The sequence below is a fragment of the Grus americana genome, chromosome 3 (genome assembly GCF_028858705.1).
Source record: "Grus americana isolate bGruAme1 chromosome 3, bGruAme1.mat, whole genome shotgun sequence".
NCBI lineage: Eukaryota > Metazoa > Chordata > Aves > Gruiformes > Gruidae > Grus > Grus americana.
The window spans coordinates 60,744,065-60,761,646 of NC_072854.1; the positions used below are offsets into that span (position 1 = coordinate 60,744,065).

Below are 17,582 nucleotides of genomic sequence, written 5' to 3' on the forward strand. Positions count from 1 at the left end.
CCATTGTGTGTTACGGATCTCGGATGGGACTTCCTCCTCCTTTCCCTGCGCTGCCAGCCTTTGCCGTCCAATCAGACCCACAGGATGAGCCATTTATTCACTTCCAGATATTTTTCAGCGACAGTTATAAATTTAGAAATTCTACCAACAATTATTAAAGTAACCCCTTCATTTGTTGCCTATTTCAACAGAATTGTTTTCCACATAAGGACTGCAGGCTGCAACCCTTTCTCATTCAGCTTCTGTTCCCAAGAGTGATGTTTGTGCCTGTGCTGCCTCCTCAGCTTGTCGTCTTTGTGCATATTTAAAAATACAGCCTTAGCTCTCAGAGTGACTACTAGCTTTTGGATGACAGGTCTGGAATATCCGGCTTGAACAGGCTTTCCAATGTAATACTCTGCTGCAAGGCTGTTGTATTATGCGTGGTAAGCCAAAGCCTTTTGCTAAGAGAAATGATAGTGGCCCTTATATGCAGCATGTGCCCATGCCCCTTAGCAAAGACCATGCGGGAACAGAGCTCTATGTCAAAAAGAGCCCTGCGGTGGTTGCCCTCTTCCTCACCCATAAGCAAGATGTTGCTCATTACTACCCCTTCAAACTTGACCTAGTAAACTCCATTTTTAAAGACCCAAATCTCCAGCTTTGCCTGACACAGGTTCCCTCCTTTCTTCCCTCTTTCCTTCCTTGGCTTCTCACACTCTGCCCCCTTCCACATCACTTCTCCTCTCTGGTAAGTCTCTCTTTTACTACTCTCCACCTTTCCCCTCCCACAGGACCTTCATTCTTAACAATTTCTTTTGCCCTATCATCCATTCCAGATCACACAGCTGCTGTAGCTTTGTACCTCTCCTTCCTAACACCCAAGGTGGTGCCCTCTCCTGCTTCCTTCAACTGATTCAAGATTTTGCCAGTGCTCCAAGCCCTTCCCTAATGCCCAGCCCAAAAGTCCAAGCTTCTAACTTCAGCATTCCCCTTGCTGAAGAGTCCTCATCAGTGTTCCCATTAGAAGTCCTAATTTGCATTGACCCACTCTTACAAATGACTTTTTCTGCTTTTACATCTCATTAATCTGGTCCAATGCTTCCCAAACTTTCCATAGGTAATATTGCTCTGGATTCGCTTCTGCATTTACAATCCCATAACTTCCATATCTCCCTTTGAATCTCTTCAGGATGAAGACCAATTCTGGAAATCTTTGCAGTCTTGCAACTTGGATGAAATCTCTGAAACACTTGCTTTACAATGGCGCAAAACTCCTAGTCTCTAGAAACAAGCTCTCCAAGGCTGCACCTAGAGTGCATCTGGGAGCATATTGGGCTGAAACCTGGATGGAAAACACTGCAGTTTCTTTCAAGTACTCACACTCAGGTTTTCCTCCAAAGAAAAGACTGCTGCCTGCTTTAGTCCTCCTCTGGTACGGGACTGGGATGTGGTCAGGATACACACACAGATTTGGAAGCTAGGAAGTACTACAGGTTCTCCAGTTTAGCGTGACATTTGAATCAACTTTGATCATTTTTCTGGGATTAGTGGCAAAAAAACAGTCAACTGCCCTTGTAACGTCCAGAGGGAAGATTCTATTGATAAAGGGTTGGTTGTTATTTCTTCACATCTGCGGGGACATCAAATTCCCTGGAGAGGGTGACAGCACTGTTGAAGGGAACTGGAAGCACCATGGACTACAATTTGTCTTTCTTGATAGACAGGCACATGCATCATCTTTGCTCATCCCAAATTTCTCACAACTTCTACACTTCTATTTTCCTGGCTTAGAGATTTTACGTATCATATACAAGTTTTTTTGTTGCCAGTGATTGCCCTCAAGCCTTCTTTCCTGTCCTCCTGGTCTGGCTTGGGGAAGAATCACATGCCAGACTCATGACTATCACTGGTGAGAAAGGTCACACAATGAGCTGCACAGGTTGCTAGAAGGGTGATAAAATGTCACGTGCAGGCTATTTTTGAGAAATAAGGCCATCTTTAAGGCATCTTAGTCTGTATTCCAAAAATCAAGACCCCAGAAGTGCTAAGTAATTTTGTAAAATGTAAACACTGATTCTCTTTTTTTGTCAATTTATTTTTAGCTATTTGCTGAGGAGCCATTAGATCACATGATGCTATAAACCAAATACGCAAACTGAATAGATAATGTACATTTCTTTCCTCTCACCACCTTAAATGGTATTCAAGATTTGGGATTTGGAAGCCATGTGTATGGATGTTCATGCGCATGCTCCTAGAAAAATAATCAGTATTTGGCTACAGCACAAACACCTATTCAACGAGTTACAAGAATACTCACAGAAAGACCAAATTTAGCTGCTCCAAAATCTGTCATTAAACATACTGCCAAAACCATATTAAATGCCATACTTACATATAGAAAACAAGTGTTCAAAATGCTCTGTCTTCAGAATACAGATGGAAGTCTAGTGTTAAATAAAATGGCAACAGAACTAATGTTTAAAGAGCGTATTTGAATAACGTTTAATCTATTTTTACTCAATAAATTTGTATTGACAAAATAATGGGTTTATTATACATCATGAGCTGCCACAATGTGATTAGGGCAAGGATCGAAGAAGAGACAGAGAACAGAAGGCACCTTTATTAATTTCCCAGGTCCTTTTACTTTAATCAAAGAGCTATCCATTTGAAACTACTGATCCAATAAAGCAGCTATGCTCTAGTTCAAATACTTGGTTTCAGTTCCGACTTTCAATATATATCCTTCAAGGAGCTTTTCCACCTGTGTCATCATTATCTGTAAGGGGCTACACTCCTATGACTTCCACAAGTAGATTAGATGGATCAGAACATAACAAGGTTTTACAAGTTCTGTGTTTTTCCCTTTAAGGTTTTCATAGGGAAAGGGACAAGGTCTTTCAAGCATAAATAAAATAACTGCAGGTAAGTCAGCATTTGTATTCTTAGAAATGCACCTTCATAACAGGGTATGGTACACCCTCCCCCAAAACCTCAGTGTCATCTGGAGAAATCATCAGTACAGGTCGAGCATCCCAGAGAGTCTTAAGTAGCACCAAATTGTATCATTCTTTAAGTGTCTTCTGCAGAGCCCAGCTAATTTAATGCTACAATAGAATAATCTAGTTGTTAGGCAACTATCTGCATAAAAACATTTCAATAACATTGGGAAATGATTTTCAGAAAAGCACAGAATGACTTCAGTTACATTTTATTCTTTGTTTCTAACCCATAAATTTCCTCAACTAAGAGCTCAGTGGTAAAAAGTAGGAATTTTCTCATCCTTTACTATTTTTTGCATCTGTGTTTTAGAAGAGTTTAAATGTATGTTATCACTAATTATTACAATTAGGTTAATACTGTTTTCTGTAATTAGTTTCTAATGAACATATGCTCATTGATGAAAACTGCCGCCTATATGCAATGCCATTTGAGCTGAAGGGGTGCGAGAAACATTCATCATAAAATAACTACTATGCCTTGCGCTTAGGCACCGGTCCTGCAAACACTTAGGCGTGAGTCCCATTTTACTGCTGTGAGAAAAATTAATTTAAATAAATAGAAACTCTCAAGGCAGTATGGTAAAATCTAAGTAAAGTCACCTCTAAATTGTTTGATCATGGACATAATTTAAGGGAGGAGAGTTGTAAAGTTTGATCCTTAAATATTTTAATACACATTCTTAAGTAAATACTCTAATGAACAGAAACTGAGACTGAGAAGTTCTCCCGTCAGAGAGGGACCACCTCTATCCTGTGTCCAGTGCAATGCTGTCCCCGCCATGGGGACACTACTGTAACACAGCATATATCCCTAATAGCAAAAAGGTTGTATCTGGTCTTGTAGAAACCACTGTATTACCTATTCCCACTCTGTAGGTGAGCATTTTTGCCATGTATTCATTTCTATTGGCATTTAATGCTGATATTTATTCCTGGGTATTTATTTTTCTGTTCTAGCAATTGGGGCCAAAGTTGTCACTGTAATTGTAGAAGGAAGTGTATATAAAATCAAGGGAAAGTTTGGATGTGGATAATTACTGGGATTAACAAAAGATGTATCAAGGTTTGAGGCTTATTTTAAGAGATATCTAATAATATGCCAAACTATGAAAAATTCAAAATTCACTTTGCCAATTTTTGCCTTAAGGACAGAGTCACCTTCGGGAGATATTCTGTGGTCTGAAAAAAATATTTCTGATTAGTATAATTATGTTCTGTGTTGTTCTATACTTTGCCTGCAACTATTTAGACTATCATACATACGAAGGACTGCGACCCTCCATCCTGTGTCTGCCCCGGGGTAGTTAGGCCTCGTGTGGGTCCATTTTGCTGAACGTTCTTTTGCCTAAGAGATCTTGTAGATGAAGGAAGCCCACCCTGGCCAACCCCGTAAAATACCAAGGGCCTTCAGTTTTTACTGTTTTCTGAACAAGTGACAGAAAATAACTGCTGAAGACAGCATTGTTCTCTGCGAACACAGGGCAACGAGGGACAGAATTCAGGCAGGTGGCACATTTGAAACTACTTTTAATTTGTAAACTGGCTGAGCTTTAAATGAGACGAGGCCCATCGCAGGGAGCCTTTCCGTGCTGAACGAACCCCGTATTTCTGGAGCGCAGGAGGAGCCTGGCTCCGCGCTGCCCGGCCTCAGCGCTTCCCCGGGTGAGCCCGCCCTGGCAGCAGCGGAGGGCTGCCCCGCTGCCGGAGGGCTGCCCCGCTCCCGCAGCCCGCGGGACCGCACTTTCATTTCTGGTGCGCAACTGTCCTACCTCTGCCTCGGGGCGGGTTTATGGGGAGGACGGGGGCCAAGAGCCGCGGGGAGGCTCTCCCCGGCCTCCCCGCGCCCATCACCCAGCCTCACCAGCACCTGGCGGGACCGCCGAGGACCAGACACCCCCCCCTACACACACTCCCCGAAAAGTGCAAGGCATTATTTTTGAAAGCACCCAAAATAGCGCGCGGCTGCTGCACAAGTCTCCTTATTATTCCTCCAGCGTCGGCAGTAAATCAGAGGAGATGATGCACCTCCGTCGGCGCCGTTGTTGGCGGCTGTATTTTTGGTAAGGGCGATGATTGCCGCTGCCGCCGGTTGCCGGTTGCCGGCGGCTGGGGCGCAGCGGCAGCGCAGGCGAGGGAGGAAGAGCAGCCGCGGCGGCGGCGGCGGCGGCAGTTTCCCCTTTCCCCAGCCCTGGCTCCGCGGGCGCATGCTCACTTGTGCCCGCAGCCCTGGACCATATTTGTCAGGACTACTCGAGAGACGGAGAAAGAGAGAGAATTTGGGGGGGTAAGGAGCGGCGGGTTCCGATCTAATCCGCAAGCCGTTTAGGGAGCTGCAATGGCAAAGGCTGGTGATGGGTTTTAATTTTCCCCCTAGGTGAGGATGAAAGTTAGAGAGAGCGCGAGAGATAAAGGGAGAGACGCACCTCCTCTCCCTCCCTTACGAAACGTATCTGGGGAAGGGGAGGGGGGCTTCTCCCCCACCACCTCGAGCAGAAAGGATGGAAGTTAATGCCGGGGAAAGTGGGCAAGTGACTCGCAAGTGCTGGGGAGCGGCTGGGGCACCGGGGATCTCACTAAATCATAAGTGTACGAGTGTGAAAGAGGAACAAAAGAAAGAGAGAGGTGCCTGGTATTTCTTTTTCTCTTCCCAAACACATGAAGGGAGTACATGTATATCTATGTGCGCTATATATTTATATACATACACAGGCACGCACGCACGTATGTGTATGTACATATATATATACGGGGAGGGAGCTGTGGAAATGTGTTGGGGGGGGCTTTTTTTGGGGGGGGGAGGTGGTTCCGAAGGGAGGGGGAAGGGAAGGGGAGAGACATTTTGCAGACTTGCCCCACCAATGAGCTTGTCAGTTGGCTCCATTTAATGACACTTACGGGGCACCGCCGCGCTGTTGGGAACAATGTGATGCGGGTGCAGCGGCCGGGCGGCGGGGTGACTGGGGGGGGGGGGGCGTGGGGGGTGCATGGGTGTGCGTGTGCGTGTGAGCGCCGGGCGGGGAGGGAGCGGAGCGGAGGGAGGGGGCTCGCTGCCACCCCAGCCCCCCCTCTCCAGCCCCGGCTCTTTGTTCACACAGGCTGAAGGACGGGGAGAAGTGCGGGCTGCGAGGGGGCAATGCGCAGCGGAGAGGGGTGTGAAAAAGCCCCGCGTTTTTTGGTCGGAAGCGGCGAGAGGTGGCGGCTGCCGGGATATACCGGTTGAATGTGCCGTGTGTCCCCGTGTGCGAAGGCCTCGTCGGCGCGCAGCGGAGAGAGTTTGTATTTTCCGTCGCTCCTGCACTTTGTGTGATTGTGTGCGAGAGATATTTAAAATATAATCATCTCCCAATTTCCGCCATTTTGGGGAAAGTTTGCACACACATACACATACCAAAAAAAAAAAAAGCTCCTAGCAATTTTTTTTTTTTTTAAAGAGGCGAAAAAAAAAAGTCTTTTGCTCGAGTGCTCAGTTCCTGCCTCTGTGCGGTGCGTGCGCCGCGCTCGCTGCGGCAGACATGTGAGGCGGCGGGGGAACGGCCCCTGCCCGCTCCGGGCTGCGTGCGGCGGCGGCGGCGGCGGCCGGCGCCTGTCACCGCCGCCGGCTCCGTGGGCTGGCCTGGGGGGGCTCTCGGAGGCTGCCCCCGCGGTGCCGGCGGTGTATGTGAGTGCACATACACGTGAGTGCGTATTTTCCTGAGGATGGGGGGGGTGGGGGGGGGCAGGGAATAGGACACGGCTTTTCTGTTAAGTTGCGCGCTCTCGCCTGAAGTGCGGCCGGGGTGGGGGAGCGGCCCCCGCGCACACGCCTGTCTCTCCCTCGCCGTCTCCGCAGCCGGTGCATGTAACAACAGGATATAGGCACACTTGTTCTCGCTAACGTGTGCGAGGCGATGTTTTTTTCGGCGGGGGGAGGGGGAAAGCGATTTTTTTGGGGGGGTGGGGGGTAGCGGCGGTCGAGGGGAAGGCGCTCCCGCGGAGCGGTCGCCCGCCCCCAGCCGGGGCTGGGGAGAGGCCGCCGGGGCGGCAGCGCCCGGGGCGGGGGGGCGCCGCGTCGGGGCTGCAGCGGAGCCCGCTCCCCACCCCCATGTTTTTTCCCCCTCCCCGTCGGAGCGGGCGCACACGAGAGCGTGAGAGAAAAAGTTGCAGCGCGGGGCCGGGCGCTGGAGGCTGCGGGGCCGGGCGGGGGCGAGCCCTCCGGGGAGGCGGCGTGTGCCGGCCCCTCCCGCGGGAAGGGGTGACTTCTCCGCCGAGGGATGCCCGGAGATCGGCTGCGAGCGGCCGGGGAGCTCACCCCCGCAGTCCCCTAGAAAAAAAGAGAGCTCGCCCCCCTCCTCCTCCTCCTCCTCCGCGCTGGGGGAGGGGAGGAGGGAGGAGAAGGTAACATTTTTTTTTTAGGGTTTTTTTTTCTTTCCACTCGGAGACAGCCTCCTTTTCCCGGATCCCGCGCTCGGGGGGTGGAGGGGGGGTGGGAGGGAAAAAAAAGCAAAAGGACCCGGTAAACAAGCAGAGTCCCTCTCTCGTTGTGCAACTTCCTCAGGAACACTTAACACCCAGTTCCTCTCCCACCCCCGCCCGCAGCGCGCTCGCCCCTGCCGCCCCCACGCCGGGGCAGGGGGCACTCTTCCCCCGCTCGATTTAATTGCCCGAGGCGGGGGGGGAGAAGAGAAAAAGGCAAATTCAGGAAAGAAACGGAGCAACTTGAGAACCGCTTTCCTCGAGCGCTCCCCGCGACGAGCCGGCCGGGACGGGCGGGCGGGCGCTTTTGTCTCGGTGGTTCTGCCCGAGCTTGGGGAAGACGCGGACCTGAGCCCGGGTTTTCTCCAGAAAGTTTCAAGTGCAGCAAAAACACGCCGCAAAACTGGCCAAGGAGGGACCTCTGGTGGTAGGCCGCGGGCTGCCGGCGCCGGGGAGCGGCGGCCGCGCCCGCCGGGCCTCGCCGCCGCGTTCTGGCTGCCGCGCGCTCCGCCGCGCCGTGCGGGCGGGAGGGAACGCCGGCTCCGGGGCGGACGCTGCCGGGGCCCGCCGACTCCCAGCTGCGCCGCCGCGGGTGGGCCCGGCCCGCGGGTTGCGTGGGGAGCGGCCGGGGACGCGCTCCGTGGCTGTGTCACTTGTCCCACTCGCGAGCGCGGTTTGAGCCCCAATGAGTAACGTTTCCTGGAAAGGAGGCCCCTGGAGGTGCAGCAGCCTCCCCGGGTGGGGAGGGTCACAGCCTCTTCCGTTTCTTTTAATTACCTGTGCTTAATAGCAAGGGGGTGTGTAAGCTTTACAGTGAAAGGTAGCATGAGTTATATTTTCAGCTTGCTTCTGTTTTATTTTTAATTTGCCTTGTACAGTTGAGTAGCATTGGACTGACCATTTTTGCTGTTTGTTTCTACTCATGACTGGATGCTCAGTCGTGGGCGCTAAAAATCAGGTGGTGAGTGTAAATAAAACTCGAGCTACAAAAACTTCAGCGTGAGTTGTTTTAGGAAATAGCCTATGTTCAGGATCGTGACACAGTTTTCTTAATGCAATTTTAAAAGCTGTTTAGGAAACCGCTACTTTTTACCAAGGAAGTTACCAGGTTCCCAGAAGTTTATATGATGAACATCCGTAGGCGAGAAACTCCCTGAAACTAGCGGCTGAAGGCAGCAAAGCACTCCGCTTGGATCCGGGTGGTGCCGGGTACTCGCTTTTTCCTGGTGTGACCTCAGCGGCTTTGACTGTGGTCCAGTTGGTCTTCTCAGGAACTGGTGCTCTAATGAAGGTGGCTGAAGCAATCGTCATCTTGGATGTTTTTTGTTGTCAGTTGGGCAATTGCAGTGAACTCTGGTTTTGTTTGTTGCTGTGGTGTCTGTTTCACCTTCAGTTTAATGAGTTTTTCTGGAGTGTTGCTTTTTAAGAGTTCTAATAACTTAAGAAAATGATTACGTGATGAGTCCTTTTCCTCAGTTTTACTGGGCATCACCTATTCTGTGAAGAGAGATGGTTGACTTTTTGTGGGCTATTCCCTTTACTCTTTGAGTTTTTTTAATACCGCTGGTGAGTAGGATGATGGATTGTAAGTGATGAGTGTGAGGAACCAGTGATTACCTGGCATGGGGCTTACTGAAGAAAATGATAGTGTGTGTGTAGTCATAGCTTATTCGTGCTCCAGTAGTAGGACCGCTCATCACAATGAGAGATACGAGCTCTTTATGAATGAGAGAGAGGAGAAAGTCTATAAATGCAGTAACCTGCTGAGTGCATTTAGGAGCTAAGAAAAAGGTGAATTAATTGTTTAAGGACAGCAGAGCTTATGGAAGCTGCAAAGAACTGGCAGAAGAGGAGGACACGAGTCAGACAACAGGAGTGTTCAGATGTGTATCAAATTAACTCGGGGAAAAAATAACAATTTGATTTAGGTCAGGTGATATTCAGTGTGAAGATTTGGTGCGTCACACAGTTCTTCTCAAGGAGTTGTCTGCACAGGGGAGGGAAGGAGGCACAAGTAAACAAAGGCAGAAGTTGTTTGTAACTTTCTGTGCCTGGTTCAAAGAATTAAGAGAAATTAAGACATGGGATTTCAGAGTTGTTGTACTCCAGTCTTACTATCTGAGTAGGTTAAACCTCTACTCAGGACTGCACAGCCAATAACAGAAGTAAAAGAGTCATGAAAGCATTGCAGAGGAAATACTTTCTTGGTGTGAGGCACAGGTAAACAAAATGAAAGTTGTTAGTGGTAAGTTTCATTACATGATGGGATAGCTTTGATATTGGGTAACTATTCTTATTGTACTGTGGATATTTGAAAATGAGGTAGTAGATGAAGGCTGTGTGTAACTGTGTTACCCAGTTTCTAGCAATGGTATGGCAATACCTGTGTTAGCTCGCTGACAGAGACCGGACTCGGGTGAGGACAGCATGAACCTCCTTTAGCACTGGTGCAGGCTCAGGCTTCACAGCATTTTGCAATGCATCTGTGACCACCTTCCTTCTGTGAGGAAAAAGGTTTTAAGCCTATGTATTGGGAAGCAGGAACAAACATACACAATACCCCTGGAGAATTCAGCAGGCAGAAGAGTAGCAACAGATAAAAGAAGAGGAAATAATGCTAAAGGGGCATCATCAATAAGAAATCTGGTCCATTTTCTGTTACAAGTGTTAAGAATGGCAAAGAATTTTAAGCTGTGGTCCCTTTGTGAATACATCTGTGAGCTGTATATCTCATCTTTAAAATAACTTGTAATAAACTTCATGAGCAACAGACAAAATAGTGGAATTTACTCAAACAGCTCTTCAACACACAGAATAGAAACATGGCAGAACTAGTAAAGTAGTTCCTAAACAACAAAAAATGGGATTTTGAAGGAAATGTGTAATATGCAGATACTTCTTTTAATGACACATTAAAATAGTTCAGCCATTAAACAGGTACAAAACAAAGCACATATTAAAATGTGGTGGATAGCCTCAAAGCATTTTACCGTTTCCTGCACTGTTCCTGTTGTGGTTGTTTTTCTTTAAGTGAAGAATCGGATGCTAAAAGATGAAGGGTGAGAAAGACACAAGCGTGGGGTGCATGCAGCTCAAAGAGAGGATTGCGAGGAGAAAAGCAGGGCACACCCCGGTGGGTTTACAGTCTCTGCTTTTGCTGTCATTATGAAGCTACCTTAATACAAAGTCTGTCTGAAATAGAGGGAGCTAACATTGCGAGGGGTAATTCTGCTTTGTGTGGCTTCGGCAATGTAACGTCAGCCCTGGTAGTACTCGCATTCTTGCACGTTAAATAAAGCTGAGGCTGAGTATCCATTTGTCTTCTGGTGTCTAGAGCTTAGTGTATTTGTCACCTTCTGATGCACTTTGTTTTCCTGATTTATTGTGTAGGGAAAAGTGTCCCTTTGGCCCATGCATGCTACACCAAGCAGCCTCCTCCTTGGAGATGCCCAAAATAACCATCTACAATATTAGGACAAAAAAACCTCACCTGTTGCCTTTGTTTCTGAACATCTGTCAGTGCTGGTATCACCTAGCCCTGTGGGGAAGAGGGACCGTGGCTTGGCCCCATAAGGATGTTGCCTCCCTTGGACCTCATCCTTGGTGCCACTTGCTGAGACCTCCTCCTCCGGCTCGCAGGAGCTGTCAGCCGGAGAGAGGACCAGTACAGGGCAAATCTGCTAGGCTATCCTGTCACGGTGCCTTCAGAAATACTCAAAAGTAAAAATAAAAATATGCAGGGATGCATAAAAAGAAAAGACGCGCTGTCGCAGACAGGTTATGCCACTCTGGTGTTGCCGACTGGTGACTTTGCTGCTGAACCCTCCTCTTGTCTGCTGCCCAGTGACCTGGTGTTGAGTTGGCCGCGCTGGTGAGAAATCATACGGACATTTCACAGGTAGCATCTTAGATTTTAAAAATTTGAGTAGGTGTCAGGTAGATTTTTAAAGCTGACTGAAAGAAAGAATCCTTCTATTATTACTTTTTGATGTATTCAGTACATAACCCTATAATTATTTAAAAAACTACTTGTAAGTTTAATTGGCGTATTCTCTCCTGTTTCTTTGCTTCACATCTTTAGAGAGGCTTTCACCAGATGAAACTATCTCATTTTTAGTGCTGTTATTCTCATTACATATCTCCTCCGTGAGGTACTCATTTATTGTCGAACCGGTTGGTAAAAATGAGGGTTTTTCTAAAGGATGTGTCTAATCTTATTTTATATGCTTGCTTATTTTAATGAATTTATTACATCTGTCTAAAACAAAGTTAATATTGAAATATTAACATGCAGCACACTCCTCTATAAATGTTATAGCTTACAGCTGTGAAGACTGAGATGCAGTTACATCCCTAATAGTGGATTTTAGAGATGCTTTTGTAAGGTGACTGTTCCAAGTTCTTGCTATTATGTCCTTTCCTTCACATCAGATGGCATTCAGTGACAGGCATAGGGACAGTACTGTAGTTACTTTGCCCCTTATTCATCCACTATTTTTACTACTTTTCAGGAAGTGTAGCAACAGAAATGATAGCAAGTGAAATCATTATGGAAGAGTCATACTAGTTCAAAGAACTACATCAGAGCTTTAAAAACAAAAATGAAAATGAGTAGATAAGACATTCTGTAGTTTTCTTTGTACTGTGGTTTAGATGTATATATTGCGATGATTTCATCCTTTTTTTAGTACCTCATTGCTGTAACAATTTAATTGGTCTCTATCTCCCTCCTTGTTATCATTAGTAGAGGGATATAGCCCTATCTTTCATCTGTTCAAACTCAGCAAAGCTGGAAATAGATATTTTGTTACATGTAATTCCTTTTGGTAAATTCATTTCTATCTGCATTGCCCTATGACCTTTTCATCCCCACCAAGAACATTTCTGAAGGCTGCAGAATGTGAAAGTACAGATTGTGCCTTTGATCTTGAGTTAATTTTGAAAGGAAAACAATAATGAATACCTTATCAAACAATAGAATATATCTTATTGCTGATTGTTACCTGAGGAAACTTTGTTAGGTGTAATTAAGTTAAAATTTGTATGTTTTCTTGAGAGAAGTATGCCCTGAACATTTCTGTTACCAATTATTTCTTTAATTTTTTTATTTTCACAGTTTACATCCTACCTAAGTAGGCTAGGCTCTTAAGATTTTTTTCCCCATGTCATTTTTTTCCCAACTGGTTTTGTTACAAAGCGTGTCTGTAAGGAGAGTGGCACTTTCGGAGATGGCAGCATCTGATGGAGCAGCTGTCCGCTGCTCCTCGCTCCGTGGGACAGTGGCTGCTGTGAGGAAATATTTCCCCACAGCCTCCCAAGTGTCTTCCCATCTTCTGTCCTGCCTTCTGCAGAAACCATTGGAACATGTTTTCTATAATAAATAAACCACTGGCGGGTTGAGTGAAGTGTCCTCTAAATAGGATGGTAATTTAAGATCACTTAGAAACTTTGTGTTTGCTTAGCCAGGCTAATCGCAGGGAGCTCATTACACCGATGTCCTTAAACTAGTATGTTTCATGTCCTTAAAATTTCACAGGTTTCTGGATAGATCCAATTTTTCAGCTGCTCCTTAGCAGCTTGGGGTCTCGCATTCTTGAGAGAAGGCCTGCACCGCTGCCATCGTGCTGCAGTTTGGTTTGGTGTTGGGCTGCTTGAGTTGGCCTGCAGCGCTCTGCAAGGCTGGAGGCTCGTGGGCTTGAACCCTGCGACATACCGTGCTCTCGGGTCAAGCACAGGTTGTCCGGGTTGTACGGCAGGAGCTGCCCTGAGGTGGGGTGGTGGATTTTGCCAGGGAGTGATTTTGAAAGACAAGGTCTGTGGCTTTGGGGAATTTCTCAGTTTACACTGAATTTGTTTAGATTTATTGACGTATTTTAAAATTAATTTTTGTGCATTGACAGTATGGTTTTCAATACCTTCTCATAGAGGATTACTGAAATTAGAGATGGAGAAGACACATTGAATCATGTGCTCTTCTTACTTCAAACTTATGCAAAATAGGTGAGGTTTTCTCGAGGAGCCTTCTGTGAACCCTACATGACGTATGAAATGAAGGTGAATGCAGAAGCTTTCACTCAAAGCAGTGGTTACTGACTGAGGTCCAGTTCCTGTCACCCTGTTGATGTTATGTAGTGGCTATAGTGTAACAAAAATACTCGTGGAGGAAGGTGTTGCTCAGGGTTTTAAAGAATTCTGCTAGAAATAAGGAGGAGGAAACCAAGGAGAAATACAAGGGAGTCCACATTGTGGACCCAAAACCAGAGTAGTATCTGTCTGTAGTGGTGGTGTTACAGTGATTGGTACAATTTTTCTGATGAAAAAATGTAAATTTGATTATTTTTCACTCAACAGAGTTAACTAGCTAGGCATTTTTCTACTCAAACTTTCAGTAAAAAACTTCTAGAAGACCTGAGTTTACTTCTGCTTGGTTTACATCTTTTTCTGTATCTGTGAGTGAACAAATATCACTCAGTCTTTTTTTTTGGTGGAAATTCCAGATTTCCAGAGAATACTAATAGATACTGGCAGATTTTAAGAGTGGGACCCAAGTTAGAAATTAGATTTTAGAAAACAAGGTCAAGCAGTGAGGAAGCTCTCTACCTATTTGACTTTCAAATACTGATACTTGCAGCAAAAGTTTTCAGTCTACAAATGGAGTATGAGGCTTAGAAAGGGTTTGTTAAAAAGTTCAGAAAGTGTAAATTTGAGAAGGGACGAGCTTTTGCTAATAGCTCACAAATTGAAGACAGAGCTGATTTTGCCGCAAATTGTTTCAGCTGCTAGGCATAGCGCTGAAGTTCTTCAGAAAGAAAATGAGTCAGATTTCACATTGAACAAATAATAAATTAGGTGCCAGGGCACAGATTTGAAGATTGCTGTGTTTGTCAGAAGTGGAAAGGAAGAAGTTGGTGGCTGCTAAAAACTTTTGCAGCTCAGTGCAACTGATGCCATCTTTGTGGCAGTGACAAGCGGTGGGCCAAAGCCAGGGATCAGGGGCACGTGTTGTATACTTCTGTTGCTTCTGCAAATTATTTGGGATAAACTCTTACCACAGTAGAGGAGGTCCAAATCCACTATTTCTGAAAACACGTATTTCCTCTTCTCCTTTCACTGTTCTGAAACAAGGGGATCCTGCAAAATAAAGTCCTGCAAAGCAGTAGTTTTCTCTGGTGCGTATGTGCTTCTCTACATGTAAATAAATTCTACAAATGCAAATCAAAATTTGGTGAAACTGTATGGAAACAGAAGGAATATCTGTGTATCCTGAGACAGTGAAAATGGAATACAGTTTCAAATTCATTTTGAAATTTTAATTTGATCTTGGGTACAGCATTCACATCAGCATGTTATCCCATATTAAGGAAAAGCAGTTCTGTTAATCAGTGCTTAATGTATTTATTATAGGTATGCACTCACGTCTTGTCTTCCTTAGGACAGATGTTTTTCTTAGATGTACTTAAGGTGTGTTTTCCCCATGTCAGTTTATTTGCACTTTGAAATTCTTTGTTTCTCTCCAATACAGCCTCATTAATAGCCTCCTAGTATATAAAATAGATACTATTTTTTAAAGTTTTCAAAAGATTTCTCCTTGTTTTTATTACATTAATGTATATTATCAACATTGTCATCAGTTGTCCCCATTGCCAATGTGCTGAGGGAGGCGTTTGATACTGATCTATGAAGTGCATTTGAAGAAATGTCTGATGATATAAGCATTAAACCACTTCCAGCATTTGCAGAGAAAAATCTTTTTATTATTTTTTTTCTTTTTTTAATAGTACATGCATCATGAATGAATCTGCCTCTAGTGGAAATGGTCAAGAGTTTGATGTATTTAGTGCTATGGACTGGAAGGATGGCATAGGTACTTTGCCAGGAAGTGACTTAAAGGTAAGATATGTGGGTTTTTTAATAAGCAAAATAAAATTGCTAAATGCCAAAAAGAATGTATTTCACAAGCTGGCGTGTAGGTATCTACTTTTATGAATAAAACATGAATCTGCAGCTCTGAGTTAAGAGACTGTAGCCTGTTAGCTTTTAGCTCTGGAGTTTCTTGATTCAGTTTCTGGTGCTGGCATAGACAGCCGTCATCCCCATAGGAAGGCATAAATTAGCACTGCCTCACTATACAGACAGAAGTAATCAAGTGCACAAAATCCAAAAGAAATCTCAAAAGTGTGAAAATTCAGTACACTTAGGGTATTATGTTTTTGTCTCACTAAGAATCTTTATACTGTCACTGACTCTCATGGTCTCATATTCTTAGTTTGTTTTATTTCTACAAATAGTTTATTTTTGCTTTGCTTTTGTCATGCGAGTGCCTAGAAAAATGAATAAAGTGAGTGCTTCTGTGCTTGGTATAGTTTAGAAATTTAAATGATATTGGAATAGTCCTTTTATTTACTTTTTCCACCCTGGTTGTATTTACTGAAGTAAATTACAACAATTTTGTTTTCAAAATATTCTATGTATTTTATTCTATTTGATACTTTTTACTATGTCCTCAGAAGATGTCTTCTGTTGTGTTAGCTAAAAATACAATTTCAATATTAGAGACTTTCTTGCACCTATTTCCTGTTGATTATAGTCAATATTTTCATATAATTCCATTTAGACTAACATTGACGGTGTTTTCTCGTAGTTTATTTTTTGAATGGAATCTCAGAAATTAATTAGTTTTTTAAAAAACTTTATATCCCATGGTGCCTGGTACAATTTCTGTTGTTGTAGTAAAGAGTCAAAAAATGTTTGAAATTCAGGATACAGATGTTGTGAGTGTCATCTGTTGTTTTGTTTGTTTGTTTTAAAATCACAGACTTATAGAATAGACTCACAGAATAACTTGCTTTGGAAAGGACCTCAGGGGACCACCACTGACCACCCCAGACCTCAGGCCACCTTGGATCAGGTTGCTCAGGGCCTTGTCCAATACAGATTTGGTTATCTCCAGGGCTGGAGATACTGCAGTCTCTCTGGGCAGCCTGTTCCAGCGTTGGCCACCCTCATAGCGATTTTTAACTTTTACTGATACTCAGTTGGAATTTCTCCTATTGCAGCTTGTGCTCGTTGCCTCTTGTCCTTTTACTGTGCACGTCTGAGAAGAACCTGGCTCCGTCCCCTCCATATCTGCCCATTAACTACCGGAAGACAGCAGTGAAATCTTGCCTTCTGTTCTTAAGACAGAGCAAACAAGTTCTCTCAGCTTCTCCTTCAATGTCATCTGCTACAGCCCCTGCTTGTTTTGGTGGATGTCTGCTGGACTTGGTCCAGCATGTCATTGTCTTTCTTGTGGACACAGTAATCTGTGTATGGTCTCATGAGAATTGAATAGAGGGATAGTCAGTTCCCTTGACCAGCAGCCCTGGATGCTCGTGGCCACCTTTGCTGCCAGGGCACGTTGCTGACTCACGTTCAACTCATTGGTCTTTTGCAAAGCTGCTTTCAAATAGTCAGCCCCCAGGCTGTCGGGGTGCATGCAGCTGTTCTATCCCAGGTGCAGGGCCTTGCATGTGCTTTTGTAGAGCTTCATGAGATCTCATTAGCCCATCTCTTCAGCCTGTCAAGGTCTTTCTGAATAGCAAACCTGTCCTTCAGTTTATCAGCCACTCCCTCCAATTTGGTAATTTGCTTTTACTGCCTGTACACATATAGAAGCCTTTCTTGTTGCCTTCGCTAGTTTCTTCTTCAGCTGTGCTTTGGGTTTCCTAATTCCATCACTGTACATTACAGCAAAATGTATAACATTTCCCCAGTTCACCTTCTGAGTCCCTAGTTCATTCATGTTGGTCTTCATCCACATTTGCTTAACTTCTTGCACATTGGCATGCGTCATTCTCCTGATACGAGGTCCCTGGAGAGATATCCAGATCTCCTGGGCCCATTTACCCTTTAAAGCAGTCTCCTGTGTGATCCAGCCAAGCAGATCTCTGAGCAAGCCAAAATCTGCCTCTCCTGAAGTCCAGTGCTGCTATTTCACTATTTGTTTTACTTGCTTCTTTCAGGATTTCAGACTTCACCATCTCATGGTCACGGCTGCCAAGGCTATCATCAGCCTGCACATCCCCCACCAGTCCTGTATTTTTTTAAAAAATGTCCAGGCTTTTAAAATTCCTTTCTATTTTAATAAGCAACATTGTGTGAAAG

The 17,582-nt window shown here is 45.1% G+C and overlaps 1 protein-coding gene across 14 annotated transcripts in view; it reads left to right on the forward strand.

The window, feature by feature from the left end:
- Positions 1–4,937: 4,937 nt before the first annotated feature.
- L3MBTL3 (L3MBTL histone methyl-lysine binding protein 3) overlaps positions 4,938–17,582 on the forward strand; it is an 83,465-nt gene continuing 70,820 nt past the window's right edge. The window contains exons 1-3 of one of the 14 annotated variants that reach the window (XM_054819610.1): positions 7,526–7,866; positions 8,507–8,730; positions 15,218–15,329. In XM_054819610.1, coding sequence (XP_054675585.1) covers positions 15,228–15,329 — 102 coding nt within the window. In that variant the 5' untranslated portion in view covers positions 7,526–7,866; positions 8,507–8,730; positions 15,218–15,227. The other 13 variants (XM_054819601.1, XM_054819600.1, XM_054819613.1 and 10 more) reach the window with 13 other exon arrangements.